This window comes from Erythrolamprus reginae, chromosome 6, assembly GCF_031021105.1.
Source record: "Erythrolamprus reginae isolate rEryReg1 chromosome 6, rEryReg1.hap1, whole genome shotgun sequence".
In the NCBI taxonomy this organism is placed as follows: domain Eukaryota; kingdom Metazoa; phylum Chordata; class Lepidosauria; order Squamata; family Dipsadidae; genus Erythrolamprus; species Erythrolamprus reginae.
In genome coordinates, this window is record NC_091955.1 from 98,840,053 (window position 1) to 98,867,091 (window position 27,039).

The following is a 27,039-nucleotide window of genomic DNA, read 5'->3' on the forward strand; positions in this document are numbered from 1 at the left end:
CTTCGCGCCCCTGAGGTACCTGGTGGAGCTGCACCTGCACCACAACCCCTGGAACTGCGACTGCGACATCCTGTGGCTGTCCTGGTGCTCCGGGAGTCCATCCCCACCAACTCCTCCTGCTGCGGGCGCTGCCACGCTCCCTCCCACCTGCGGGGGAGGTTCCTGGTGGAGGTGGACCAGACAGCCTTCCGGTGCTCGGCCCCCTTCATCCTGGACACCCCGCGGGACCTCAACACCTCCGAGGGGAGGGTGGCCGAGCTCAGGTGCCGGACCCCCGCCATGTCCTCCGTGCGGTGGCTGCTGCCCAACGGGACGGTGCTCAGCCACGCCTCCCACCACCCACGCATCTCCGTCCTCAACGACGGCACCCTGAACTTCTCCCAGGTGCTGCTGACGGACACGGGCACCTACACCTGCATGGTGACCAATGTGGCCGGGCACTCCAACGCCTCGGCCTACCTCATCGTCAGCACGGCTGAGCTCAACACCTCCAACTACAGCTTCTTCACCACCGTCACGGTGGAGACCACGGAGACGTCGCCCGAGAACCTCTTCCCCAAGTTCACCAAGCCGGTGCCGACCGCCTCCACGGGATACCAGCCGGCCTACACCACCACCACCACCGTGCTCATCCAGACGACTAGGACGCCCCGGCAGGACGCTACCCTGGACGGCAGCGACCGGACGCAGACCAGCCTGGACGAGGTGATGAAGACCACCAAGATCATCATCGGTTGCTTCGTGGCTGTGACCCTCCTGGCGGCAGCCATGCTGGTCGCCTTTTACAAACTCCGCAAGCGCCACCAGCAGAGGAGTACGGTGGGGGCCGCCAGGACCGTGGAAATCATACAGGTGGACGAAGACATTCCGGCCTCGGCGGGGCCAGCGCCCACCACCGCCACCCCTTCGACCACGTCCGGCCTGTCAGGTGAGGGGGCAGTTGTGCTGCCGGCTATTCACGACACTACAACCCTTACAAACCCTCCCAGGGGGCCCACTGGACAGAAAACTGCTTGGGGAACTCCCTGCACCCTGCGGTGACGACCATTGCCGAACCGTATATCATACAGACCCACCCCAAGGAGAAAGTGCAGGAGACTCAGATCTGACTCCCGCCCCCTCCCGCCATTATTAAATCAATGCAATAGGATGCACAAGAGACCGAACCACCTTTCATCCCTGGAGGGAGGAGGGCAGTCCTGACTCCACCACCCCACCCCACCCGGTCTGTGGTCCCCCCCTCCTATATGCTTCTATATTAAGTCTTGGGCTGAAGGAAGCAGCAGATTCTATTCAGAGGTCAAGAAAAGCCTGTTTGCTAACTTGTTAGCCATATTGCGAAGGAAGGAAGGAAGGAAGGAAGGAAGGAAGGAAGGAAGGAAGGAAGGAAGGAAGGAAGGAAGGAAGGAGGGTGTGAGGGAAGGAAGGAGGGAAGAGTGGAAGGAAGGAAGAGTGGAAGGAAGGAAGGAGGGGAGGGAAGGGAAGAAGGAAGGCACGAGAGAGGGAAGGAAGGAAGGAAGGAAGGAAGGAGGGTGTGAGGGAAGGAAGGAGGGAAGAGTGGAAGGAAGGAAGGAGGGAAGGAAGGAGGGGAGGGAAGGGAGGAAGGAACGAGAGAGGGAAGGAAGGAGGGAGGGAGGGTGTGAGGGAAGGAAGGAGGGAAGAGTGGAAGGAAGGGAGGAGGGGAGGGAAGGGAGGAAGGAAGGAACGAGAGAGGGAAGGAAGGAAGGAGGGAGGGAAGGAAGGAATGGAAGGAGGGAAGGGAGGAAGGAAGGAGGGAGGGAAGGGAGGAAGGAAGGAAGGAAGAGTAGAGCTGCCCAGGACAGAGGGACAGACTCCCCTCCCCCCTTTTGGCAGTTAGGGCTCCAGACCCCTTGAAAGCAACTGCATAAGCAGCGGCCAGGCTGGCCCCCATAGAGGGTGGGGGAGGGGGAGGAGGAGATACAAGAGAGAATCTCAAAACCAGGGAACAGCCGGGGGAGGGGGGAGGGGGAGGGGTTGTCCTTTTTAGAAGATGTTACTTAGAATGCAGTAAAAACAAACCCGTTTCTATAGAGACGCTCTTTTCTTAAAGCCTGGGGAAAAAGCCCTCTCCATATTTACAATTATCTTATTTCAAAAAGAGAAAAAAGGGGGGTGGGAGGGGGAGGGGGGTGCACCGAGGGTTTGTACTGTGCCAAATGTTACAAATGCAATAAAAAGGTCATTTTTATTTATTTCGTTTTTTAAAGAGGGTTTTACCGGAAGGGAGTTAAAATACTTGTATCCAATGCAAAAAAAAATTAAACCAGCAAGATTAATTGCTCTCTCATCTCTCGGTGAGGATTTTGGGGGGGGGGGGGGGTTGAACAGGACTGGGAAGGGGGGGGTTGCTTCTGAGCTGCCTGCTTGCTCTCCCTCCCTCCGAGTCCCAATGTGAGTGGGGGGCTGCTTTGGGCCCAGGCCACTGGCTCCTCTCCTCTTGGTTAACCCTCGGGGGGGGGGCACAGGGCCTGGCCCACGATCCGCTTCTGGCTGGCAGAGGAGGCCCCCTCCCCAGATGCCAGGGAAGCCTGTCCGATGGGTGGCCCCCCCTCCTTCCCCCCTGGGCCGCTCTGCCCCCCCTCCAGCTGCTGCTTCTCTGCCCCTCCCCTCTGCCGGAGGGCACAAGCCCTCTCTGGTCTGCCCCCCCACAGCACGGGCGCCCCCCCTTCTCCCATCACATCCTCTGGTGGGGAGGGGCCAGCTCAGCCTCCCGTGCTATGAAACCCCCCATTGTCCTGCACTCTGGGGCCTGGCTGAGGAGGGGGGGGAGAGGGCGGAGGAGGGCTGGCTGGAACTCTGAGTGGGGGGGGGGATTGATGAAGGCCAGACCCCTCCACGGCCAAAGGTGGGGGAAGCGGGAGAGCAGCCCCAGCCCTAAGGTTTGGGACCCCGAAACTGCCAGGCTGGCATAGACACCACCCCCCCCGAGGGGCCAGGGCAGGTGAGCAGGTCCAGTCCAGAGGTCGGGGGCTTCAGAGGCCCTGGGCCCACAGGTGCCAGGCCAGGGGAAAGAGGGGGGCTTCCCAGGGGATCTGGGTCTTGGGGCGCCCCCTCCTCCTTGTGGGCTGACGGCTGGTGCAGGGGAACAGGTCCCCGGGGGGCCCAGCCCTCCCACTCTGCAGGGGGCCCATGGGGACAGACCCCCCCTCTCCTCCCCCCCCCCCGGCACGGGTCTGCAGGGCTGGGGAGAAATGGCCGGGCCACTCTCCACTTGGCCTCCTTTCCCCAAAGGGACCAGGCGGAATCTGCCCAGATGGCTCTCAGTGATTTGGGGTGGGGGTCTCCCGCCCTCGCCCCCCTCTGTGTGTGTGTGTTGAAGAGAGGCAGGAGAGCCCCCAGCCGCCAGTCCCAACAAAGGGCCGGAAGGGAAGCGGCCGAGCCCCCCCTCCCTCCCCCTCCTCCGGAGGAACCAACGCGGCTGCTGACTCTGCAGCTGAGGGACGGGGCCTGGGGGGGACAGGGGAGGGGGCAGCTGCTGCTGGGTGCATCCTGGCGGCACAGAAGGCAGAGAGGAGGGCTTCCCGGGCCAGAGAGTCCAATCTCCCCCTCAGAACGCCAGTGCACAAATCCCCAGGCCCCACAATCCTTTCCCTGCCCCCCAAGCCTCAACTTATGTGGGGGGGGGCTTTGGCCTGGCCAGCCATGCTGCAGCCTCCCCCTGAAGGGCCACTCCGGCCCTTGGCCCCCAAAGTGAGGGGGCGGGGGGGGCAGCCTGCCGTGGTCCCCTCTCGTTCTGTCCCCCCTTGGCCCAAAACTCTGCTCCCCCCCCTCGCCCAACCGACACAGAGGCAGGAACGAGAGATCTTGAAGCTCTGATCAACTGTTTCTAGTCTCAGTATTTAATGGCGTTCGGGGGGTGGGGGTGTATTTTTTTAACATCACCGTCACTGAAGCGTCACTCAGGATTTAATGCTGACAGAGGCCCCCGAGGGACCCTGCGAGGCGGGGACACCGACAGACAGACAGACAGACACTCCCCACCCACCCCCGTTTAAAATCCATCTTTAAAACCCCGAGTCCTCGGAGAGGGGTGGCATACAAATCCAGTTAAATAAATAAATATTGCCCCAAATAAAATTTAAATTGTTTTAATTCTTTTTTTTAATGTCCTCATATTATACTGCAGGAGTGAATTCTGGGGAAGGGGGGGGTCCCTTTACTTCTTTTTTTCTAACCAGCCTTTATTCCTTTCACAAATAACTGGAATCCTCCCTTCCCCCCTTCCCCCCCACTCTCCCCCCACCCGCCCCCAGGGCCCTCTAGGCGGAGGAGGAGGAGGGGCTGCTCAGGGCTACGGCGGAACTTGAACTCGCGACCTCCCGACTTCTGGCCTTGAGCTGCCCCCCTCTCTCTCTCAGTCCCCCCTGCCAGCCCCCACTCTGGGCAGCAAACTCGGATCCCTGGCAGTGAGTCCAGCATGGCCCCCAAGGGCCGAATCCCCCCCCCCCAGGGAAGAGAAGGGGGAAGAGAGGGGAGGGGAGGGGGTCCTGTCCCTCCGACTGCTCAGGCAGGAATGAGGGAGAGAATGGGGGGCAGTCAGTGGGGGGGGAGAAGAAATGGAGACAGACACCTTGATCCCCCCCCAGCAGAGGGGAGGGAGCAGCCCAGGCACAGGATGCAGAAGGGGGGGCTCCCTTTCTCTTGGCCCAGCGGAAGCAGGCGGGGGAACTGAGGCCGAATCCTCCAGGCGGAATCCGAGGACCCCAGAGAGGAGACAGATGCCGGGGGGGGGGGGTTGGAGGAGGTCCGGGAGGCAAGGGCACCGCTTGGCCTACTTTCCCCCCCCCCTTCTCTCGACGTTCCCTCCTCTCTTCTTTCTGCTGGGCATGGGAAGGGGGGGCCCTGCATCCTCTCAGGGGCAGCTCTAGGGAGGGAGGCCCGGTGTGTGTGTGTGTCCCCCTACCCGAAACTCCGCCCTTTGTGAACCAGAAAAGAGCTCCCTGGGGTCCACGCTGGGGTGGGCCTGCAAAGCACGGAAGACCCCTCCCACCTCAGCCGCCCTCTGGAACTGGCTGGGCTCTTCTTGGCCTCACCAGCCGCAGGGGGACCCCCCCCCCCCCGTCTATGGCTCCTCTGGCCATGGGGAGGGGGGCTGTGGGCTCTCCAAGCCCCCGCGGAGGTCACCCCAAAGAGCCACTGACGGGCCAGCCAGCACCTTCCACAGGAGCCCCCACTGCTCCCCCCCTTCTCCAGGCAGCCCCCCCCCTGGCCTCCCAAAGGCATCCGGACGGGCAGGGCAAGGCAGCGGAAGGACCAAGCGGGGAGGAGGCGAGGTCGAGACGCAGGGACGGGCAAAGGGGAGGGGTCTTACCTCCCGCTGCAGCACCAGCTCCTTGGTGAAGAGCATGGCCTCCTCGCTGAAGGGGTCCCCCTCCTGGACCAGGCCGGGCAGGGTCCGGCCCCACGGGGACACTCGATGCCTAAGAGGGGGGAGGGAGAGAGAGACCAGCGTCACCCCCAGGGCCCCCCCCTGGCATGGGCAGGGGTCTTCCCCCCAGGTGGGCCAGGAAGAGACCAGAGACTGTGTCCTCTCTGACCCACTCAGTGCAGGGGGGGGGGGGAGAGGAAAGGAGGTTGGGGGCCCTGCCCCCCCTCCAAGGTATTCTGCAGGAACACAAGGACCGACCCCCAACTCCTTTCCTCCCCCCCCCCACACTGAGTGGGTCAGAGAGGACGCGGAAGGGGGAGATGGTCAGTACGAAGCGGCCAGCAAGGGGCCAAGAATTCCGGCCTCTGTAGAGTCCGGTGGAAACCACTGAAGGAATGAAACACAAAAGTCCTTTTGCCTTAAGCAAAACAAGAAATGCTCAACTTGTCAGTGGTCAGCCTAGGAACAAGACCCCGACTCGGCAACCGCCCCCCCCCCCCCAAGGCCAAGGTAGTTCTGGTTGCAGCAAAGGAAGCTTCTAAATGCTCCATTCCATGGTGGGCAGCCCCCCCCACACACACACACACTCCCCCCCCCAAGACTGAGGATGACTTTGGAGCCTTGCAGGCAGAGTCACAGCAGCTGAGCAGCCCCACCATGGAAGGGAAGCCAGCTGCCACCCGGCTCCACAGCGGCCTGGGGGGGGGGGGGGGGTCCAGGCCCAGCTGGTGCAGCTGCTTTGATTTGCCCCCCCTCCACGGACCCCTTAGCAAGACCCACCCAGCTGCATCGGCTGCAGTCTCCCCGTGCCCCCCCACCCTGGATCTCACAGGGGTGCAACCACACCCCACACCTCTTGTCTCCTGGGCCCTGCTTGTTTGGGTCTCATCCTCTCCCCATGGAGGCAGAAGCCCCGAAGGGGGGGGCTTTGAGTGCCCCCTGCTTCTCCCTTGCCCCCCCCCGGTCACCAGGCGAGGGCAGCTTGGCTTGCAAGGTAGCAGCTGTCGTGGCCTGGAGGGGGGGCTGGAGCAGAGGCCGGGGTGAGACCCCCGAAGGGAGAGGATGCCAGGCCAGTGGAGGAAGATTCACCAGATTCAAAACCTTCTGCCAGCCCCCCCTGCTCCCCCACGTGAGGGCACCTGCAGCTCCAGCTCCTTTGGGGGGGGGGGCTGTGCCTGAGCAGGAGCCAATCATTCGGTTTTGCCCAGTCCTGAAAAGTGCAGAAGGGTCACTCACCTACTTGATTTCGGGAGGAAAAACTGGACTCTCCAATTTTGGGGAATCAATGGGTCTAAGGTTTGGGGGGGGTTAAGGGACACGTGCTTCCCATTAGACTTACGAGGGAGCCGGTCATCAGAAAATATGGGTCTGGACCTGCCAAGAACTGAACGTGGGATTCCCCAGGTGGGCAACTCCTCACGATCGGCCCCCCCCCCTGTAAAACTTTGTTTCTGTTTCAAACTATGATGCGTATCGATACAATTCTGGGAAGCGGTCGGACATTTGAAGACCTTGGCAGCACCCGTCAGCTCGCGAGGCGCTTTGGGGGCGACGAGGGGACAATCCCAGGGATGTGGGAAGGGGGGCCCGCCCGATTCTTGACTCCAGGGAAGGGGCCCCGGGACCCCCTCTGAAAACACGGCCGTGAGGATGACCTCTGAGGGTCGCCTGCCACCCAAAGCAGAGTTTCCTCTGCCTCCCACTGACCATTAATGGAGTTATGAATCGCCACCTGGAGGAGCAAGAGGAGCCCCCCCTCCCCCCTGCTCTGCATTTGCCCCCGACTTCAGCCGGGACCTGGGCAGAGAAGGGGGGCAGAGGCGGCACAAACGCCAGGCGGCTCTCGGTTTGGCTGAAATGGGCAGCTTTAACCCCTGCAAAGCCCCCCCAGCGTCCGCTAGGCATGGAAACGCGGTCCAGGTAAAGCAGCTTCTTACCCAACCTTACCTGATAGCCCCCCCCGCCCCCCCGCGGCCTTTTCTCCCCTCCTGGCAGAGGGGAGGGCTCAGCCGCACCGCCAGCTGCTTCCTAGGGCTCCCTGGGATGCCAGGCACTTGGCCCAGGGAAAGAGGCCTTCTGCCCACCCCAAGGTCCAGCCCCTCTTCACGCCCACCCATGCCTCTGTGAAAGAGGAGGCCGCAGAGGGGACCCCGAGGGGTGTCCAAAGAGGGAGCCTTCTGCCAAGCCCAGTGCCCCCCTTCCAAAGGGCGCCCCTTTTGCCCCCTTCTGCCCAATGGGAGGCTGGACACCAGAGGCCGAGGGGACCAGGCAGCCCCCCCCCAACACGGGCCCCAGCCTTTGGGAAGGGTCTCAAAAGGAAGAGACGGTCTGACCTGGCGGCCTCGGTGGGCAGAGGCCCAGAAGCTGCCCCCCCTTCACTGCCGCCCCCCTTCTGGTCAAGGCCCCCCCCCACAGAAGCACACACAGAACACACAGATAGACACACACACCCTCCATGCGTCTAGCGGGAGCAACACACTGCTGCTCCATCCACAGCAAAGACGACAACCGAAGGGCTTCCGATGGCGACACAAAATGGCCGGGAAGACGGGTGGCGCCCGCAGCCCCCAGGGGGCTTTTTGCAAGAGGCAACTGGACTTCCTTCTCACCCAAGAAGCCTCTTCAAATGAACAACCCAACCCTCCCCAGCAAGTCCAGATGCAAAAGCCCCCTGGGGCCAACGGTGGCCTGGATGATGGGCAGCCGAGTCTCCCGCTCTCCCCTGCCCTGTTCTCATCCCGCCTCCAATGACAGGGACCCTGGAGGCCTTCTAGTGCAACCCCCTCCTCAAGCCCTTCTGCTCGGGGGCCCGTCCAGTCCGGTCCTAAAAGCCTCCGGAGCCCCCCCACACAGCTTCTGGAGGAAGCCCCTCCCTTGGTGTCTCCTGGCTGCTTCTCTCCTGCATCCGTCTCCACCCGTTGCCTCTTGCCCTGCCCTCGGGCGCCTTGGAGAACAGCTTGACTCCCTCTTCTTTGGGGCAGCCCCTGAGAGATACTGGAGGCTGCTCCCCTGCCCCCCCCCTGGTCCTTCATCAAACTAGCCCTGCCCAGTTCCTGCAACCGTTCTTCAGCCTCTTTGTGGCTCCGCTCTGCCCCTTCTGGACTCTCAACCGTGGCCGCAGAATCCAGAGGTAGCACCCCAGGGGGGGCCTTATAAAACGTCACTAACACTCCCTGCGTTAAGGCCGGCTAGGGCTGCGGGGGGCCCTTTGGCAGCTGCAGCCCACGGCCGTCTCCTGTCCAGGCGGCTGCCTACCAGGGTCCACTCCAAGGCCCATTGCGTCCCCAGCCGAGGGGCCCCTGTCCCTGCCCAGCGCATGGGCCCCCTCTGGCCTCTGAATTCTCCTCCTGCCATGGGCCGGGGTCCTTCTGGGCCTCGGGCGTTGGCTTCCCCACCCAGCGGGGTCTCCGCCACTTCCGCCCCTCCACCTGGCACTGGTCACCTTGGTTTGGGGGAATGTCCGCTGACTTTGGGGCACTTTTCAAGACGGGGCCAAAGCCACCCAGGCCTGCCTACAGGGGAGGGGGGCTGCGAGGAGGGCAGGGGGGAGGCAGGCAGCCCCTGGGGGAGACGGCCAAGGCAGCCTGGCACCGCTTCCACCCACCCCACCCACCCCCTGGGCCAGAGGAGAAACTGGAGCGAAAGGGGGGGAGCGCTTGGCGTGGCAGGAACGCAGCCCCCCCCCCCCTGCCACAGATTCTCCCCCCTGGAGAGCGAGCTGCCTTCTGCCTACGAGGCGCTTCAGCACACGACCCCCTCGCTCCTCGCTCGCACTCGGGGCTGCTCCCTGCCAGAAGTGCTGATGCGGCAGACGGAGAGGAAACTGCTGGCCACAGGAACAGCCCCCCCCCCGCTGCCCCCCCTCCTGGCCAGAGAGTGCTGAGCAGCCCAGGAAGGGCACGTGGCTGGAGGGGGGGCAGCTCCATCACGCAGATTCTGTGGTGGGGGCAAGCAGGAAGAGTGAGAAAAGGATCCTCCTGATGTGCCCCCCCCCAGCCTCCCTAGGCAGCTGTGGGTGAAATGGGGCTGCATTTGCTGGGGGCGCATACACACATATACATACACACCCCCCCAGGGAGGGTCGGGAAGGTGAAGAAGGGCACAGAACAGGCCGGCCGGCCCCAGCGAGCAGCCGAGGGGATCAGTCTTGGCAGGGAGTGTGCAAGCCCCCCCCCCCCGCCTCCTCCTGGCTGACAGGCAGAAAGTGGGAGGGGGGGGGGACTGCAGATCCAGGATCACACGGAAGGGATTCTTGAGAAAGTCCCGCAACGGACTGGGAGCATCGCGCACCCCACCTCCCCTCCCAGAAGGGGAGACGGGGGGGGGGGGTTTGAGAGGCGGCGGTGCAATTCTCCATGGAAGGAAGGAGGGAGGGAGGGAGAGCGGAGAGAGAACGAGAGAAATGCCAGCCCTGCAGCAGCCACCGCACCCTGGAGAGGAACCAGGAGGAAGGAAGGAAGAGAGGGAGGGAGGGGAGGGTGGGTTCTGGGGCAGAAAGGGGCACTCCGATGACCGCTACCTGTGGTTGGGCCCCATGGCTCCTCCCCTGCTGGCTCGGCTACCCTGTGGGGGAGGGGGGAGAGGGCTCCCGGTGAGGACCAGCGAGGACCCCCAGGGAGGGCAGGGACACGGGGCTCGGCATGGGGGGGGGTCCTCCCAGGGCAGCCAGGCAGCATCGTGGCTCCCCCAAAGGGCAACTCCCCCCCTCCCAGGACGCCAGCTGGAGTGCATCCAGACGAACCCCCCCTCCCCTCCCCCGGGGTTGGGCCAGGTGAAGCTGCTCTGGTCCTGGGGGAGGGGGAGCACCCCCTCATGCCCTTCGGAGGCCGGGGCAGAAACAAGAGCTGCAGCTGAAGAAAGGGGGGCCCCCTCTGGAAGCCCCCGCAGAGCAGCCTCCGAGGTGGGAGGGAGGGAGGGACGGGGGAATCTTGGGGGACATCCAGTCCAGCCCCCTGCCCACTCCCAACGTCGGTCCAACCTTCAGCCCCCCAGCCTGCCTGCCTTTGGGCAGTTCAAATCCCCCGGGTGGGCTCAGCCTCCCCTCTTTCTTCCCAGGTGGGTCAAGTGGGGAGCCGGACCGTTGGGGGCGAGAGGCTGAGTCTCTGCTGACCGCTCAGAGGGGGCAGTGAGAGTGGCAGGGAAGTCCGGGGGGCCTCTCTTTCCTTTCCACACCATGGTCCCATTCAGCCAAAAGGAAGACCCCCCCCCCACTACGCAGCAGAACCTGTCAGATACCCAAAGGCCACCGTTAGAGCCCCCCCCCACGCTCCCCCCCCGGGTCTTGGGCTCGCTCTCCTGGCAACCCCTCCAAGGGAGGCCTGGCCCTGTCCGAAGGCGTCCAGCCTGGGCTCTCCTGGGCTGCAGGGCTTCCATTCAGCTTCCTCTGGGGCAGCCCCGGTCTGGCCTCTGCCCCCCCCCCCCCCCCCGCTGAGCAGGGAGATCAGCTCAGGGCGTTTGGCTCAGGTGGGGGTGGGGGGCTTCTTCAAATCCAGCCAGCCCCCTTCCACGCCCCCTTGACCCAGCTCCTTCCAGTGGGGAATGCTGCAACCCAAAGCCCCCCACCCAGAGAGAGGCCAGCAGCGTCCCAAAGCCGAGGTGGGCAGCCCCACCCTATCTTGTGATGGACGTTTGGGATCGGATGGAAGGTATGTATGAAATGAATGGAATGAAAGATGGGTGGTGTAATTGTATGGGAACAATGGCGATAGTATGAATGTAGAATTTAGCCTACTTGGCGGTAGAGAGACAGGAGGGATGGGGGTATCTATCTCCAGGGTGACAGAGGGCCAGAATATTCCGGTCCTGCTGGGGAGAGGTAGATATGGCGGGAGTCACGGGGCTAGCCGTTCTGGAGGAAGAAGGGATCGCTGCCTAAAAGCGATCCCCTGTTCGGTCCCGTGAGCTCAACCGGTTACGAGTGCAATCCGGGCCCTGGGCTCAGGCTGCTGCTGTTCAATGACAGATCAGTAGTAAACAAAGCTCTCCTCATCCGGGATTTGATCCTGTATGAGGAGGCCGATCTGGCACGTGTGACTGAAACCTGGCTGGCCCAGAGGAGGAGTTCCTCTCTCAGAAATTTGCCCAGCCGGGTTTCAGGTATGGCATCAGCCTCGACCCCAGGAAGGAGGGAAGGAGTGGCTATTGTAGCCAAGGAGAACCTTTGCCTGTGTAGACTCGTTGCCCGAGATTGCGGGTTGTGAGTCCCTCCTTGTGCAGTTGGACTTAGGGGTTCAGATGGGCTTGTTACTCATGTACCTGCTTCCCAGTTGCGTGTCAACAGCCCTGCCTGTCCTGCTCAAGGAGGTGGCTGGGTTGGTGGTGGAGTTCCCCGGACTTATTGTCCTGGGGACTTCAATCTGCCGTCACTCGGCGGTTCCTCTGGACTAGCACAGGAGTTCATGGCAACCATGACAACCATGGACCTGACTCAAGTAGTTCAGGGTCCGACTCATGAGGGGGGGGACACACCCGACATGGTAGTCCTCTCGGGGCAATTGAGTAATGGTCTGAGACTAAGGGGCTTAGAAGCATTGCCTTTGTCATGGCCAGACCATTTCCTACTGCGGTTTGATTTCCTGGCTCCAATCCTCCCCCGCAGGGAGGCGGAACCGATTAAGAGGTTCCACCCCAGACGCCTGATGGACCCAGAGGGCTTTCAGAGGGCGCTTGGGGTTTTACCAGATTCACTCGTCCACAGCTCGGTGGAGTCTCTTGCTGAGGCCTGGAACAAGGCTGCAGCGGAGGCTCTTGACCGAATTGCGCCATTGCGACCTCTCTGTGGCATTAGACCCCGTAGAGCTCCATGGTTCAACGAGGAGCTCCGGGAGTTGAAACGCCAAAAGAGACGTCTAGAGAAGCGATGGAGGAAGAGCAGGTCCGAATCCGATCGAACACTTGTAAGAGCTTTTATTAAGACCTACAAAGTGGTGCTCCAGGCGGCAAGATGCGCGTACCATGCCGCTTTGATTGCATCAGCTGAATCCTGCCCTGGCCACTCTGTTTAGGGTGACCCACTCCCCTTCTAAATCAGGGGGGAGTTGGGGAGGCCTTGCAGGGCAGTGCCGAGGAATTTAACTCGTTTTTCACTGATAAAGTCGCTCGGATCCGGGCAGACCTCGACTCGAATTGTATAGAAATATCGGCTGACAACGAGTCAGTCGAGGTGACTGGGGCTACACGTCTTTGTCAATCTGTCTGGGAGTGGTTTGACTTGGTGACACCTGATGAAGTGGACAAGGCCATTGGAGCTGTGAGTTCCGCCACCTGTTTACAGGATCCGTGTCCCTCTTGGTTGGTTTCGGCCAGCCGAGAGGTGACACGGAGCTGGATCCAGGAGATTGTCAACGCCTCCTTGGGGAGGGGGTCCTTTCTGGCCCCTTATAAGGAGGCACTTTTGCGCCCCCTCCTCAAGAAGCCTTCCCTGGACCCAGCCGTGCTTAATAACTACTGTCCAGTCTCCAACCTTCCCTTTATGAGGAAGGTTGTTGAGAAGGTGGTGGCGCTCCAACTCCAGCGGTCCTTGGAAGAAGTGGATTATCTAGGCCCTCAGCAGTCGGGATTCAGGCCCGGCTACAGCACGGAAACTGCTTTTGTTACATTGATGGATGATCTCTGGCGGGCCCGGGACAGGGGCTTGTCCTCTGTCCTGGTGCTTCTTGACCTCTCAGCGGCTTTCGATGCCATCGACCATGGTGTCCTTCTGCGCCGGCTGGAGGGGTTAGGAGTGGGAGGCACTGTTCTCCAGTGGTTCTCCTCCTACCTCTCCATCGGTTGCAGACGGTGTTAGTGGGGGGTCAGGGGTCGACCTCTAGGTCTCTCCCTTGTGGGGTGCCTCAGGGGTCGGTCCTCTCCCCCTGCTATTTAATATCTACATGAAACCGCTGGGTGAGATCATCCAAGGGCATGGGTGAGGTATCATCAATACGCCGATGATACCCAGTTATACATCTCCACCCCATGTCCAGTCAACAAAGCAGTGGAAGTGATGTGCCGGTTCCTGGAGGCTGTTGGGGCCTGGATGGGTGTCAACAAACTCAAACTCAACCCAGACAAGACAGAGTGGCTGTGGGTCTTGCCTCCCAAGGACAATTCCATCTGTCCGTCCATTACCCTGGAGGGAACTATTGACCCCCTCAGAGAGGGTTCGCAACTTGGGCGTCCTCCTCAATCCACCGCTAACATTGGAACACCATCTTTCGGCTGTGGCGAGGAGGGCATTTGCCCAGGTTCACCTTGTGCACCAGTTGCGACCCTACTTGGACCGGGAGTCACTGCTCACAGTCACTCATGCCCTCATCACCTCGAGGTTCGATTACTGCAACGCTCTCTACATGGGCTACCTTTGAAAAGTGTTCGGAAACTTCAGATCGTGCAGAATGCGGCCGCGAGAGCCATTGTGGGGCTTCCCAGATTCGCCCACGTTTCTACAACACTCCGTGGCCTGCTCTGGCTGCTGATCGGTTTCCGGTCACAATTCAAAGTGTTGGTTATGACCTTTAAAGCCCTACATGGCATCGGACCAGAGTACCTCCGGAACCACCTGCTACCGTACAGAGTTGGCCCTTCTCCGGGTCCTGTTGACTAAACAATGTAGTTTGGCGGGCCCCAGGGGAAGAGCCTTCTCTGTGGCGGCCCCGGCCCTCTGGAATCAACTCCCCCCGGAGATTAGAACTGCCCCCCCACCCTCCTTGTCTTTCGTAAATTACTCAAAACCCACCTATATTGCCAGGCATGGGGGAACTGAGACACCTCCCCCAGGCTTTTATACTTTATGTTTGGTATGTGTGTGTTGTTTGGTTTTAAATGATGGAGTTTTATATGTTACTTTTTTTTCTCTTTTAATATTAGATTTGTTCCACTGTAACATTGTTTTATTATTGTTGTGAGCCGCCCCGAGTCTTCAGAGAGGGGCGGCATACAAATCTAATAAATAATAATAATAATAATTATTATTATTATTATTATTATTATCACCCCCGTCTCCCCCCATGTAAAGCCCACGAAAGAGGGAGGCTGAGGTCCTCGGAGCAGAGCAGCCCCCTCCCCAACCGGTTCCCATAGCAACCGAGTCTAAATAGGGCTCCCCACAGCTCTGGGGCGGTCTCCCTCCCCCCCCCCCTCAGGCTGGCCGGCCCCTCCACAATGGCTCCCTGTCCAAAATTAGCTCTGCTGCACAAAAGCCAGGAAGGCAACAACCTCAGCGCTGCTCTGATGACCGAGGTTTATATTTAAACACTGATGCCTCTCAGCCCCCACTCTGGAGAGCCTATGGGGGGGGGGAACGACTCCGAGGCAAGGGCAGGAGGTCAGAAGAAGGACCTCTCTGCCCAAGGGGGGGGGGGCAGGACAAAGCTCCAAAGGGCAGAGGGGCCCAGCAGGCAGACCCGGGAATGGAGGGTCAGAGGTCAAAGGCCACCAGCCCAACCTGCTCTCCACCCCACCCACCCCTGTCCCACCAAGCCAGGGGCCCAAAAGGCAGCCGGGAGGGGTCTCTGAAAGCCGAGGGAAGAGCGCCCCCCCCCCCGGTGCCTTTGCCCCCATTCCCTCCCCACCATCACGCCCAGCCCCACCCTGAAAGGAAAGTATGTGGGGGTGGGGGATGCCATAACGCCATTATCCCATCAGAGGCCAATTCCCACTCATTGTCTCATTACAGGGAAAGTCCGGGTCGGCATGAACCCCATTACGCCCAACAAGCAGCAGGCAGGCCCCCCCCCATCCAGGGACCCCCCCCCCGAGGCTCCTCCGCTCAGCCCGCCCCCCCCTCCCCGTGAGCCTTCCTCCCCGTGGCACCTGCCCCCCCCCCCCCCGCAGCAGTGGGGTTTTTAGCACACTAACATTTCCAAGTTTTCTGGTCTAGTGCAGCCGACTTCAGCTTTTGCTCGTCATAAATGAGGCTGCAGGTCGAGGGGGGAGTCAAGGGGGGTCTCCGCATCACACACAGGCTGCACGAAGGAGCCCAGGCGCCCCCCTGCCTCCTCACCCTACGCTGCCCCCATCTGGGCTCTGCCTCTGCCACGGGGAAGGGGGGGGGCGGGCACCAGGGGGGGAAAGGCACTGCCCCCAATGCCGAGGGGGGGGGGTTGTGCATCAGAGGAAAGACCCAAGGATGGAGCTCCTGTGTGGGGAGGGGGCTGGGGGGGCCGGATCCGAGGACCCACCCTGGCCAAGAGGCCTCTCGGAGACCCTGCGGGGGGGGGGGGCAGCAGGTGGGCCAGTGAGGGGGGGGTGTTAGGGTTAGGAAAGAAGGAGCCCCTCCCCACCCTGCTGAAGCTCCAATGCCGAGTTCTCCAGCCAGGCGAGGGGGGAGGGCTGGGGTTGGGCTGCTGACCCGCCATCAGCCCCAGCCAATGGGGGGGGGCTCTCCTAGGCGAAGGTGGACATCTGGCCAAGGGGCCAGAGGGACTGGGGGCGTTCCCCCTTGGGCCAGCTGCCTTGACACAGCTGGGGGGTGAGGGGGCTGCAGGGCCGAGGTGCCTCAGAGCATGCACAGAGGGCTTCTCCCCCTGAGGGGGGTCTGCTGGCCCCTGGCAAGAACTCCCCCCCCTCCCCTTTGAGGGGGGAAGAGCAAAGGCCGCAGCCTGGGAGCCCCGGAGGAGGCTGAGGGGGGCAGGCAACCTCCACGCCTGGGGGAGGGGGGAGAGGCTTTGTCCCCCTTCCATCCTGCCTGGAAGAGCCTCCAGCCCCAGCTGTCCGTCGGTCGGGTTCGGTCAGTCACCCATAACCCACCTGCCCAGGGCCGGGCACAGATCCCAGGGGGAGGGGCACTCAGCTCAGGCGGGACCTCCTGCCCCCCCCCCCGGGAGAATTCTGGGCGCCCCCCCCCCAGCTGGACTGAGCCCCCCCCCCCCCCCCCGGGTCTGACTCACCTGCCAGCAGGAAGGTGATGAGACAGGTCTCCTTGGGCAGGTAGAGTTTCAGGCGGGAGCCACTGAAGACGAACTCCACCACCGCCTCCGAGCGGCCGGCCCGCTGCAGGAAGGGCAGGAACTGCTTGGCCTTCTGGGTGTCCTGGGGGGGGGGGGGAGAGGCCGCTGAAGGAGGAGGAAGGGGGGCAGCCCAAGGGGCCCCGGTGGAGGGGGACGGTCAGAGCAGCCCCCAGGGCCACAGGCGCTCCCCTCCCCTCCTTTGCGCTCGCCTGCCCTGCCCCTGTCCGTGGGCCCAGCTGAGGGGGGTGGAGCCTCTTTGGGCATGGGCTGCCGGCTCCTCTTTTAACCCCCCCCCAACCCCCCCACTCTTAATTATCTGCCAACAGGAAGGAGGCTGCACATCCCCCGAATGAAGGAAAATGGGCCCATAACTCCTGTTTTGTGGGGACGGCTGCCACTTGCGCATAATTATGGGGTGCCTCACCTTCCCCCCCTCCCCACGCAAACCCTCAGATGGAGGGGGGGGCACCCGCCAGGGTTGGGATGATTCCGGGTTAAGGCAGGCCAGGCGCTCCCTTTTGGGTGGGTGGGTGGGAGGGAGCAGCTTCCCCACAGGGTCCCTCAGCCCCCCCCCTGAAGGTCTCTGCTGCAGGGCACGACCTCAGGTGACCGAGGGGGGGAGGAGGAGGACGGTGGGGCCCCTCCTCCGATGCCTCCAGGCCCCCCACCTCCCGCCTGCCTAGAGGGGACTGATGCAATCCAGGGGGGTCCCTCACACACAGGAGGGGGAGGGCGGCAGGGGGGGGCTGTTTTGTCCCCCCCGTATCTGGAAGCAGCCCGCCTGGGGGCCCCCTGCCAGCCCAGAGCAGCTCCCTCGCGGGGAGGGGGGGTCAGCTGGGCCTCCCTGCCAGGCCAGGCCCAGCTCCTCCCTCTCCCGATGACTTGCCCCCACTCCAGCCTTGAGAAGCAGGGAAGGGAGAGCTGCGGCCCTCCCCCACCCTCCCGCCTGTCCTGGGTCGGTTCTCCTGCCTGCCTGGAGCGCGGATCCCAGCCCTTCTCAGGACCCCGTCGCCCCCCCCCCCCCCAGCTGGGCCAACCCCGGTCTGCCTCCCAGCTGATCGGGAGGGAGGGGTTAGCAGCCCCCTTCCTCTGGAGTGGGGAGGGGATGGGGATGTTGCAGCATCCCAACCCTGACACTTGTGCCAGCCCAGACCCCCAGTGCCCCCCCAGATTCTGCTCGGGGGGGGGGGAAGCCCAAGCTATGGGCCTGCTAGGCGTGGGGGAGGCTCCTTGGGGGCAGCTGAGGGGCCGCCAGGCGGTGGGGCCCTATCTTCCCCTCCCCTGGCACAACAGAGCTCCCCTTCTGGAGATGGGGGTCAGGGGGGGTCAGGGGGGGTCAGGGGGGTCCCTCCCCAACCAAGAGATCCTTGCTGGGCAGGCAGCTGTTTCAGCCGCAGAGAGCTGGGGGGGGCAGGGCTGGGAGAAGCCGAGAGGGGAGGGGGGGAGGGCCGGCTGAGCTCCCCCCACCTTCCTGAGACGCCCCCCTGCCCCCCCCCCCACTGCCCACGGGGGCGTGCGCATCCCAGGCAGGCGGCCCTGCTGCCCCCCCCCCCCCGACCCAGGCAATGGCTTACTCCCCTCTGGGCTGGCAGGGGGCCGCGCCATGGTCACGAGGGGGGAGGGGGAGGAGGAGGCCCAGGGCACCCCCACCCCACAGGGGGCTGCTTACCCCAGAGATGTCGGCCACTCGGTGGATGGGCACTTCCTTCTTGCTGTGCAGGCCTTTGCCGTTCTTGACCGCCCTGTTGGGGGCAAGGGGGGGGGTCAGCCACACCCAGGAACTGTGCAGCACCAGCCCTGCTCCCTACCTCTGAGCCCCTCCCTCCCTTCTTAGTGGGGGGTGGCTCTTGGGACCTATGGCTTCACCTTCTGGGGGCGCAGAAAGGACCAGCTTGGGGGGTCTCTGGAGGGGGGCAGGGACAGCAAACCCCAGGAGCCCAAAGCCCCCCGCCTGGTTTGGAGAAGGGGGCAGAAGACGCCCCACCCACTCAGCAGAGCCACCTGTTTCCAGGACCGAGCTCAGCCCCCCCCCCTCTGGACACACCGCTGGAAGGTGGGGGTGGCATTCTCTGCGGGCTCCCAGCAGCCCCTCCCCCAGGCCCCGGGACCCCCCTCCCCCTGCAAAGGCTGCCTGACTTTAGGGCTCCCCCCACTTCCTCCCCACCCCCACCCCCAGGGCCTGGCTTGGCTCCCTCGGGTGCTGGAGGACCAGCCAGGCTTCCCTTGCAGGGGGGCACGGGGTCCCTGCCCCCCCCAAGAGAGCAGCAGTGCGTGTGAGAGAGACCCCTGGCTTCTTTCTCCCCAAAGGCTGGGGGGGGGGCACTTCCGATCTCCAGAGGAGGGAGGGGGAGAAGCTGCTGGGGAGCCCTTTTCCCCCTCTTTCCCTTGACCCCCCACCTGCCCTACTGGCCACCCCCCCACCCCCCATGCCCTTTCTGGGCGAGCCTGGGCCCCTGACCACAAGGAAGTCCCTCCCCCACACCACACACACATACACTCTGACATGGACACCTGGTGGGGGTGCTCCCTCCCTCCCCCCTCTAGATGCCAGCCGGCCCCCCCACCCGAGCCCCCCCCACAGCTCACCGGGCCTCAGCAGCCAGCAGTTCATCGTAGTGGGAGGAGCGCTGGTCATCATCTTGGCGGTAGCGAATGACCGTGGCCAGCCCCTTGCTGACCAGCGCTTCAGCTATGTTGCTGCAAGAGAGGGAGGTCAGCAGTCAGCCAGGGAAGGTGGGCGGGTGGGCGGGGGTCTCCCCCTCCCTGAGTGGGTGGGTAGCTGAGCCTCCCACTCCCGCCTCCCCCCAACCCCCAGGGCTGCAGGGCGTAGGGGGGTGGGGGGTGGGCAGGGCAAGGAGGCGCCCACTGCACTTCCAGCCCATCAGTGCCAAGACGGGTGGCTCCCCAACAGCCCTCCCCCTCCCTCCTCTGCTGGACACACTCCCTGGGGGTCTCGGAAACTAGGCCCACAGCCAGCCCACCCCCCGCAGGGTGTGCGTGTGTTTGTGGCTTTGGACTGGGCCCAGCGTCTGCCCAGGGTCTCCGGTGCCTCTGCCCTCCATCAGCCTCTAAGGGGCGGGGGGGGGCTCTTGCTCGGGCAGGGGCAGCGGGGGCCAGAGGAGTCTTTCCACAGAGGGGGCAGCCTCAAGGACCAGGCCGTCAAGGCTGGATACAAAAGGCCAGGCAGGCAGCCAGGAAGAAGCAGCGGCCTTTCTTCCTTCGGCCGACCACCACTCAAGCCACATGTATGGAGTGGGGTGTTGGGGCAAGAAGCTGGGAAGGTGGGGAGGGCCTCCTGGAGAGGGTCTGAGTGGCAGCCAGTGGGGGGCAGGGGACGGGGAGGTGGCTGGGCTTTGCCTTGAGGCTCTGTAAGGGGAGGGTTTGGGGAGGGGGCGGTCACAGAAGCCCCCTTTGGTCGCAGGGGTGGGGGAAGCCAGGGCCTGGGGACCGAAGCCCTCCCGCCTGACCGCCAGGATCGCCCTCCGTTCTTCTGGCTGCCCCCCAGGCCCAGCGGCCCTGACACTCACATGCCGCCAATGGTGACGGTGGCACAGGTGCGCTCCGAGAAGGCGGGAACCGTGTCGGTCGCCCCACTGGCCGGCCGAATGTAGTCTACCGTGACGTTCACCTGGAGGGGAAAGAGGCAGAGGCTGGAGGGGCTCCCGGGGGGGGACCCCCTTGTGCATCCCCACCCCCAGTGCCAGAGAGCGGGCCCCCAAGCCTTCTGCCAACAGCGACAGCAAAGGCAGCCAGAGGGTGGCCGGAGAGGCTCCTGACCGGCCTGGCTGACCATGTTGCCACCCAGCTGCCCTCCTGGACATGATCCCCACGAATGGACAGGCTGGCAGGGGACGAAGGACCGCTGTGTGAGCTCCGCCTGTCGCCCTGGAATCCATCACAGCGCAGAGGAGAGGACCACAGCAAAGTCCCCGCAGCATTTCGGACTTCAAGGGGGCTGAGAAAGTTAGAGGGAAATCGGGGGAGATTCCACCCATGGGAATTCTACAGGGAAGGACAAGACCCTCGTGAAACTGAAAAATGTGGTCACAAAAACTCAAACAAACGCAATACCTCCGAGAACCAAAAAAACAAGAGAACCAGCATGAATATACCGACAAACTGAAAGGACGCATAATTTAAAAATGAAAACAATTGGGATCTATCTATCTATCTATCTATCTATCTATCTATCTATCTATCTATCTATCTGCAAAATAGAGAGCCAGCACACAGCCCATTACTGCAAGGACAGAGTCGGGAAAGCCGAGGCTCAGAATAAACTGAGACTTGCAACAAATTCCAAAAATAATAACAAAAACAAAGTTTACATCACTACACAAAGAACAAGAGAAGAAAGTCAAGGAAACGACCGGTCGGCTAATGGAAGAAGGCGGCAAAGGGGGTGGCAGGAGGCAGGGAGGAAGCGGAGCTGCTCCAGCCGTTCCTGTGCCAGAAGAAGAACCTTCCCACCCAAAGAGGCAGGCGCAGGAGACAGAAGAGAGACGCAGGTCAAAGCAGCCCAGAAGGCCCGTACCCACCATCGCCTGGAGGGGATGCGGTGGATGGCTGTGGGAAGGAGGGGTGTCCAGTCTAGGCAAGGGAAGAGCTGGGGGTGACCTGATAGCAGGCTTCCAGTATTTGGGGGGGGCTGCCCCAGAGAAGAGGAGGAGGGGGGCCCAGAAGGCAGGACCAGAAGCCACGGAGGGAAGGTCCCTGAAGAGACAGACAGACAGACAGACAGACAGACAGAATTTCCAGACCAGTGGGGGAGGGGGGGCAATGGGCCAGGAAACGGCTTTCCCTTCAGAGTTTCTGGGGGGGGGGGGAATGTTTCAAGAGGAGACTGGACAGACGACCTCAGAGCTCACACCTTAGTGAGGCCAGGGAGGCTGCCCGCTTGCACCTCGGTGCCCGGCTGGTGCCTGGGGGAGGAGAAACCCTCACCCGGAGCCAGTCGAGGCCTCTTCAGGAATGACCGGAAGGCCACGTCCACCGATGCTGCCCCAAAGGTCACCCTCCCCCCACATACCCAGACCGTCACTTGAGGCGCTCTGCCCACCTCTGGATGCTCCCCCGGGTGCCAACTTTTCACCCACCAAGACCCCGCAGCACAGAAGCCGTGAAAAGAACCGAGACGGTCTAAGCAAGGGCCAGGCCAGCACCTCCCTCCCCTTGCTCTGGGACTCAGACCGTCCATCGGTCACCCGGCCGGTCTCTTTCGAGAGGCCCCATCAGAGTGGACGCGCACAGAGGCAGCAAAGCAGGCGGCTGCCTTGAAGGCCTAAAAGCCCACAAAGCTGCGACTGAGCCAAACGGTCCCGTGTGGGGAGCTCCGGCACAGTCCAGGTTACGGGTTCAAACAAGCCCTTGTCCTAACCAGAAAAGATATCCGCTGCCCTGACCAACAGGCTGAATCCAAACGTTTCTCACTGCCAGAATTAAATGTGGGGAAGGCTGGGCCCAGCCCTCCCCTCCCCTCCCCCCGGATGGTGGAGAAAAGAGTCTGGGGGCCGGATGGTCTCTGGAGCTCTCACGGACTGCCGCCCTGCCACAAGGGAGCGCCAGCAAAGGGCCACACAGGGTCCACAGCTGGCCCACCAGTCGCTCAGCCCTTGACCGCTGCGTCCCAGGGGCTGCCCTCCTGCAGGGAGACCAGGCAAGGAGCCCCAAGGCAGGAACCCAGCTGGTCATTCCTGGAACGGAGGCCTTGGAGCTTGTCCAGCTGACTTGCCTGCCCACCTGGCCAGAGGCAGAATCGTGTCCCACCCCCGCAGATCGTATACCGAGCATCCTGAGCCCAGCTCCACACCGCCTGCCTGGGCACAAGGCACAAGGCTTCGGAGGCGCCCTAGAGAACCACCGGGTGCCCCTTGGCCTCCAGCACAGCTGCCCTTTGGAGCCCCCACCCTGCCGAGTAAAGCTGCTCTGAGGTACCTCCGCTGCAGGAATTTGTGGCTCTGGAGGCAATCCTGCTTTAGCCGCACTGGGGGAGGGGGCTCCTGTGTCGATGGCTTGGGGTCATCATTATGCAGAGAAGCCATTTTGCTTCTTGACCCCAGGCCCATGATGGCATGCCCAAGGTCGTACACAGAGCCCTCTCTGCTTGCGCGCACGCCGTCGCCCCAGGCTGGATCTGTGGGGCGTTTCTTTCGTGAGCTTCTGTTTCCTTTCAATCGACGAAAGAGAAGCGCAGTTTGGGCACTCCATGTCTAAAAGGTCTGCCATCACTGCCCAGGCCAACCAGCAACGCTGTCCCAGTCCTGACTGGGGGCCTGGAGGCCATGTGGGCCCAGATGTGCAGGAACAGACTCCAGCGCAGCCCCACCCAACTAAACAGCTGTGGCAACACCATAACAGTGGGTAATCAATTACAACTTTTGAAAAGCCAACTATGATACCACAGACGCCGACCTCTCACCTCTTGGCTGGCAAATGTTGTTCCCTGGCTGTACTATTGCTAAAGACCACCACAACATCTTTTTGCTCAAAATCAAAAGTGTGATTAAACTACACGCGCCACCAATAATCACCAAAACCCAGGAAAACAAATTACCCATAAAAATAAGGAAGCTTCAATCCAAAGAAAGATCTCGCATCCGGCTCCTTTGATCAGGGACTTTGAGGAGAATGAACGGGGTCCATCTGTGTGGGTTTATCAGAGGAATCGGAAAGTAAGAGTGAGGGAAAGTTAGGGCCTGGGGAACCTCCAGAGATTGCAGAACCCCCAGCTGTGGTAATGTTTGAGGCAGAGGAGGAGGGAGGGATATTGTGGACCCAATATTAGATTCTAGGGTAAGAAGAATGCGAGGGAGACAGGAATATCTCAGGCCACATAGATCTAGGCACTGAATACTTCAATGCACAGCTTCCAAGTCTTCATTGGGGATTAATTACTGATAATTAACCGAGCCGGACAGAACATTTGGCAAAAAACAAAACTGGCTATGTTGCTAATTTTAAAAGCTGCTACAAAAACCTATGCCACCAAATAAAAAAACTGAATGTACCAATTATCACATCAATCAAAAAGAAAATTCTCTGTGCACAAAATCCACTATTATGTATTTATTCGTTCGTTCATTTGATTTTTATGCCACCCAACTCCCTACGGACACATGCACACGCGCCTTCTGTAACTTTTTAAACAACCAATTCAAAAACTCGAGATCCATCCCACCCCTTAAAGGACCAAATAGTAAAGACTATAATGATGAAGCTGCTACAGCCAATCTCTTTAACGTGTTCTTTGACTCAGTTTTTATAAAAAGCAATGGCTCATACTCAATATTTCCTAGTCGTACCACAAATAACTACAACAATCTAACACAAATTGATTATACATTAGATAATGAAAAGGCATTACATAACCTAAAACAATCTCTATCTACTGGACCTGACTGACCATGTGCACACTTCATTAAAAAGCTCTCCAGGGCCATAGCTGAAAATCTAAGCATAATTTTTGAAAAATCCTTCAGGACTAGCTCCTTATCCAACTTATTATGGTCACTAGCCACAGTCATCTCTATCTTCAAAAAGGAGAGCCAAGTAACATTGAAAAGTACAGACCAATCTCTTTATGTTGAGATACCTGCAAAGTCATGGAATCAATCAGAAAAAAATCCATTACCCTCCACTTAGAAACTAACCCCCTACTCTCTAACAATTTGGTTTCAGAAAAAAAATATTCTGTAATTTGCAACTCCTGCACTGCAAAAACATATGGACTACACAACTCAATCTGGTAAAACAATATATGCAATTTACATAGACTTTTGTAATGCCTTTAATTCAGTGGTACATGAAAAATTACTTCTAAAACTAAAATCTTATGGCATCTCCTGACCCCTACATGATTGGATAACTGCATTCCTGTCAAACAGGCAACAATTGGTTAAAATCCAGAGCATCCTATCAAGTCCTGCACCTGCCAACAGTGGTGGCCCCTCAAGGCAGCGTTCTAGGACCAACACTCTTCATACTCTACATAAACGACCTTTGTGATCATTTTATAAGCCACTGAGTTCTCTTCATCGACGATGTTAAAACCATTTAACACCACCGACAATGCTGCTATCCTTCAAAAAGACCGTGACGATGTATCAGAATGGTCGGACAACTGGCAAGTTCAAATCTCAACCAACAAATGCTCTGTCTCACACATTGCAAAAAGAATCAAACTACAAACTATAAGCTTGAAGGACACGGCATTGTAGACCACCCTGGCTCTGTCAAGGACCTTGGGCGTACTCGTATCCAATGACCTAAGTGCCAGGGCCCACTGTGGCAGCATTGCCCAATAGGCACAGATCTAATCGTGCGTAGCTTCTTCTCTGGCAATATTAATCTACCAACCAGAGCAAACGGAACATTTGCAAGACAGCTCACCTGTATGGAACCCACATTGCATATCGGACATCAATACAACTGAGAGAGTCCAGAAATACTCCACGAGAAGGGCCCTCCGCTCCGCTCCTCTGCTCGCAACACACACCTTACACCACCAGACTTTGGGCTCAGACAATTGAGCGCTGCGTCGCCTTCAATCTCATCTAAATTTAGTTCATACCATCAGTTGCCCACCTGTCCTACCTGCCAATGGTTTCGTCAGCTTCAACCGCAACAATACACACACACTCAATAGACACAAACCTAATGGAAACCGCTGCAAACTCAGCTGCAGACAGTACAACTCCAGCAACAGAGCCACCATAGCCTGGAGGACATTTCCTGCCTCTGTGGGTTTCTGCCCCCAGAACTTTAACCCTCGACCTCTCCCCACTCCCAAGAGGTGCGTAAGGGCCGGGCACAAGCGCACCACCGTGCCTGCCATCCCTGTCTTACCCTCCTCTTTTATCTGCACTTACTTTGCCTATGTATATGTTTATACCTACTACACCTGCTATTATTTTGTATAGGGTTGACCGACAAACAAAACAAACACAAATTGCTGCACAGCCACACCCGCTCGAAAGGCTGCCCGTTCCCCAGCCCTGGATTCTGACAGGAGAGGCTGGGGATGGATTCCGGGCTGGGGGCAGGAGGGAAGGGTGAGCTGACCAGGCTGGTGCCTGCAGGGGAGGAAGGGGTCACCAGCCCTCCTGCTGCGGGGCAAGGGGGACGCTCTCCCCGCAGGCAAAGGCTGGCAAGGGACGAAAAGAGACCCCCGGCCAATTTCTCCCCACCTGAAGAGCTCCTCCTCTATGGGAAGGGAGCCCCCCTCCCGGAGGGGCCCTGTGGGGAGACACAAGCCGAGGGGTCCATGGCTGACGGCCAGGACTGGACGGTGGGGCCATTGGAGCTGTTCCAGCTTCTTGGAATGGACTTGGGGGCAGTGAAGGACGCTGGTGGCCCAGAGCTGAGTGAGGCTGTTTTGGTGCCCAGCCAAAGGAAAGAGAGCCCCCCCCTCACATGCACACCCCTCCCCTCAGCTCGTGGCTGCAACGTGCCACCCTGCACCCGCCAGGCCTGGGGAGGCCGCCCGCCCGCGCTCCCTCCCTCCCTCCGTCCCTCGCTCCCTCCCTGGGCGGTCTCTGGGTCCCGTTGCAGGGCACCCTTGATCTAGCCGGGCGGCAAGGGGAGGCAGCCGGTGGCTCAGCCTGTCGTTCCCGATCAGCAGTCAGCGTGGCCTGGGGCGGCTTTCGGTCATTAGCACAAAGGGATTTTTCATCACTGGACACAATCAAATTAATCTGAAGTGAAAAACGTGGCGCTGACAAAAGGCATTTGGATTAAACTGACCTCGGCCAGGGTGGGCCACCCTCCACACACCCACGCACACACACAGCCAAGCGGCCGGCCAGCTGTCAGCCCCGAAGGGTCTCCAGCCAGCAAGGGCAGATTCTCCTTGGGCAGCCCAGACCAGAGAGCCGCCCCACGGCACCCGGGGGGGGCAGAGCAAAGGGCCACCAGGGGCAGCACGGCCCTCCCCCTTGGCCGCCCCTCAGTCTCAAGGCCAGGAGGAGGCCTGGCCCACCCCTCCCCAGAGAGACGCTGGCATGGAGGGGCAGGGATCGAGCCAAGCGTTCCCATGCGCGGAGATCACGCCCCAGTCCAGTCTACGGGTCTTCTCCACCAGTCCAGCCCCTGACCCAAGGAAGAGGGGGCAGCGGGGGCCCAGAGCTTGTTATGAAGCTGGTCCGTGGGCTGCCAGGAGGGCAGTCGGGGGCACCTGCCAGCTGCCCCAAAGGAGCCCCTGGCCGTGGGGGGGCAGGGAACAGCCACTGCCCCAGAAGGGCTGCCCTCCCACCTGTCCAGGTTCTCAGCACCAAGCAGCTTCTGCGGACGGTTGGCATGGAGGGGCAGTAGCCCCAAGGAAGCCCACCCCTCCCCACCTCCACCCCAGCAACAGGGGAAGTAACCAAATTTTAAGAAAAGCCAAAGTCACAGATGGAAACTGTCAATAGTACTGACGGCGAGAGGGGTCTGGGAATCTTGGTGGACAACCAGCTAAACAGGAGCCAGCAATGTGCAGGGGCAGCCAGGAAGGCCACTACAATCCTGAGTAGCAGAGGGATACGATCTAGGACTAGGGAGGCACTCATACCACTCCGTAAAGCCTTAGGTTGACCACCCCTGGAGTCCAGCATCCGGTTTTGGTCACCAGACTACAAAAGGGACACTGGAACTCTGGAGGAAGGGCAGAGGAGGTCAAGCAGAAGGATGAGGGGACTGGAGAGTAAAATGTGTGAATAGAGGCTGCAGGAACTGGGCATGGTCAGT

At 60.8% G+C, this 27,039-nt stretch overlaps 2 protein-coding genes across 2 annotated transcripts in view; one reads left to right on the forward strand and one right to left on the reverse strand.

Annotated features, from left to right (window-relative positions):
• Nucleotide 1: 1 nt before the first annotated feature.
• LRRC4 (leucine rich repeat containing 4) lies at nucleotides 2–1,190 on the forward strand (the record flags this gene model as incomplete). The annotated part of the gene is given in 3 exon segments (XM_070755009.1): nucleotides 2–83; nucleotides 86–961; nucleotides 964–1,190. Coding segments are annotated over 3 exon segments (1,104 nt in total), but the record flags the coding sequence as incomplete, so codon positions are not given.
• Nucleotides 1,191–2,895: 1,705 nt separating this feature from the next.
• SND1 (staphylococcal nuclease and tudor domain containing 1) overlaps nucleotides 2,896–27,039 on the reverse strand; it is a 59,131-nt gene continuing 34,987 nt past the window's right edge. The window contains 7 exon segments of the mRNA XM_070755010.1: nucleotides 2,896–3,093; nucleotides 5,333–5,421; nucleotides 5,424–5,441; nucleotides 16,258–16,399; nucleotides 17,987–18,059; nucleotides 18,904–19,014; nucleotides 19,845–19,945. Of these exon segments, the coding sequence (XP_070611111.1) occupies nucleotides 2,896–3,093; nucleotides 5,333–5,421; nucleotides 5,424–5,441; nucleotides 16,258–16,399; nucleotides 17,987–18,059; nucleotides 18,904–19,014; nucleotides 19,845–19,945 (732 nt within the window).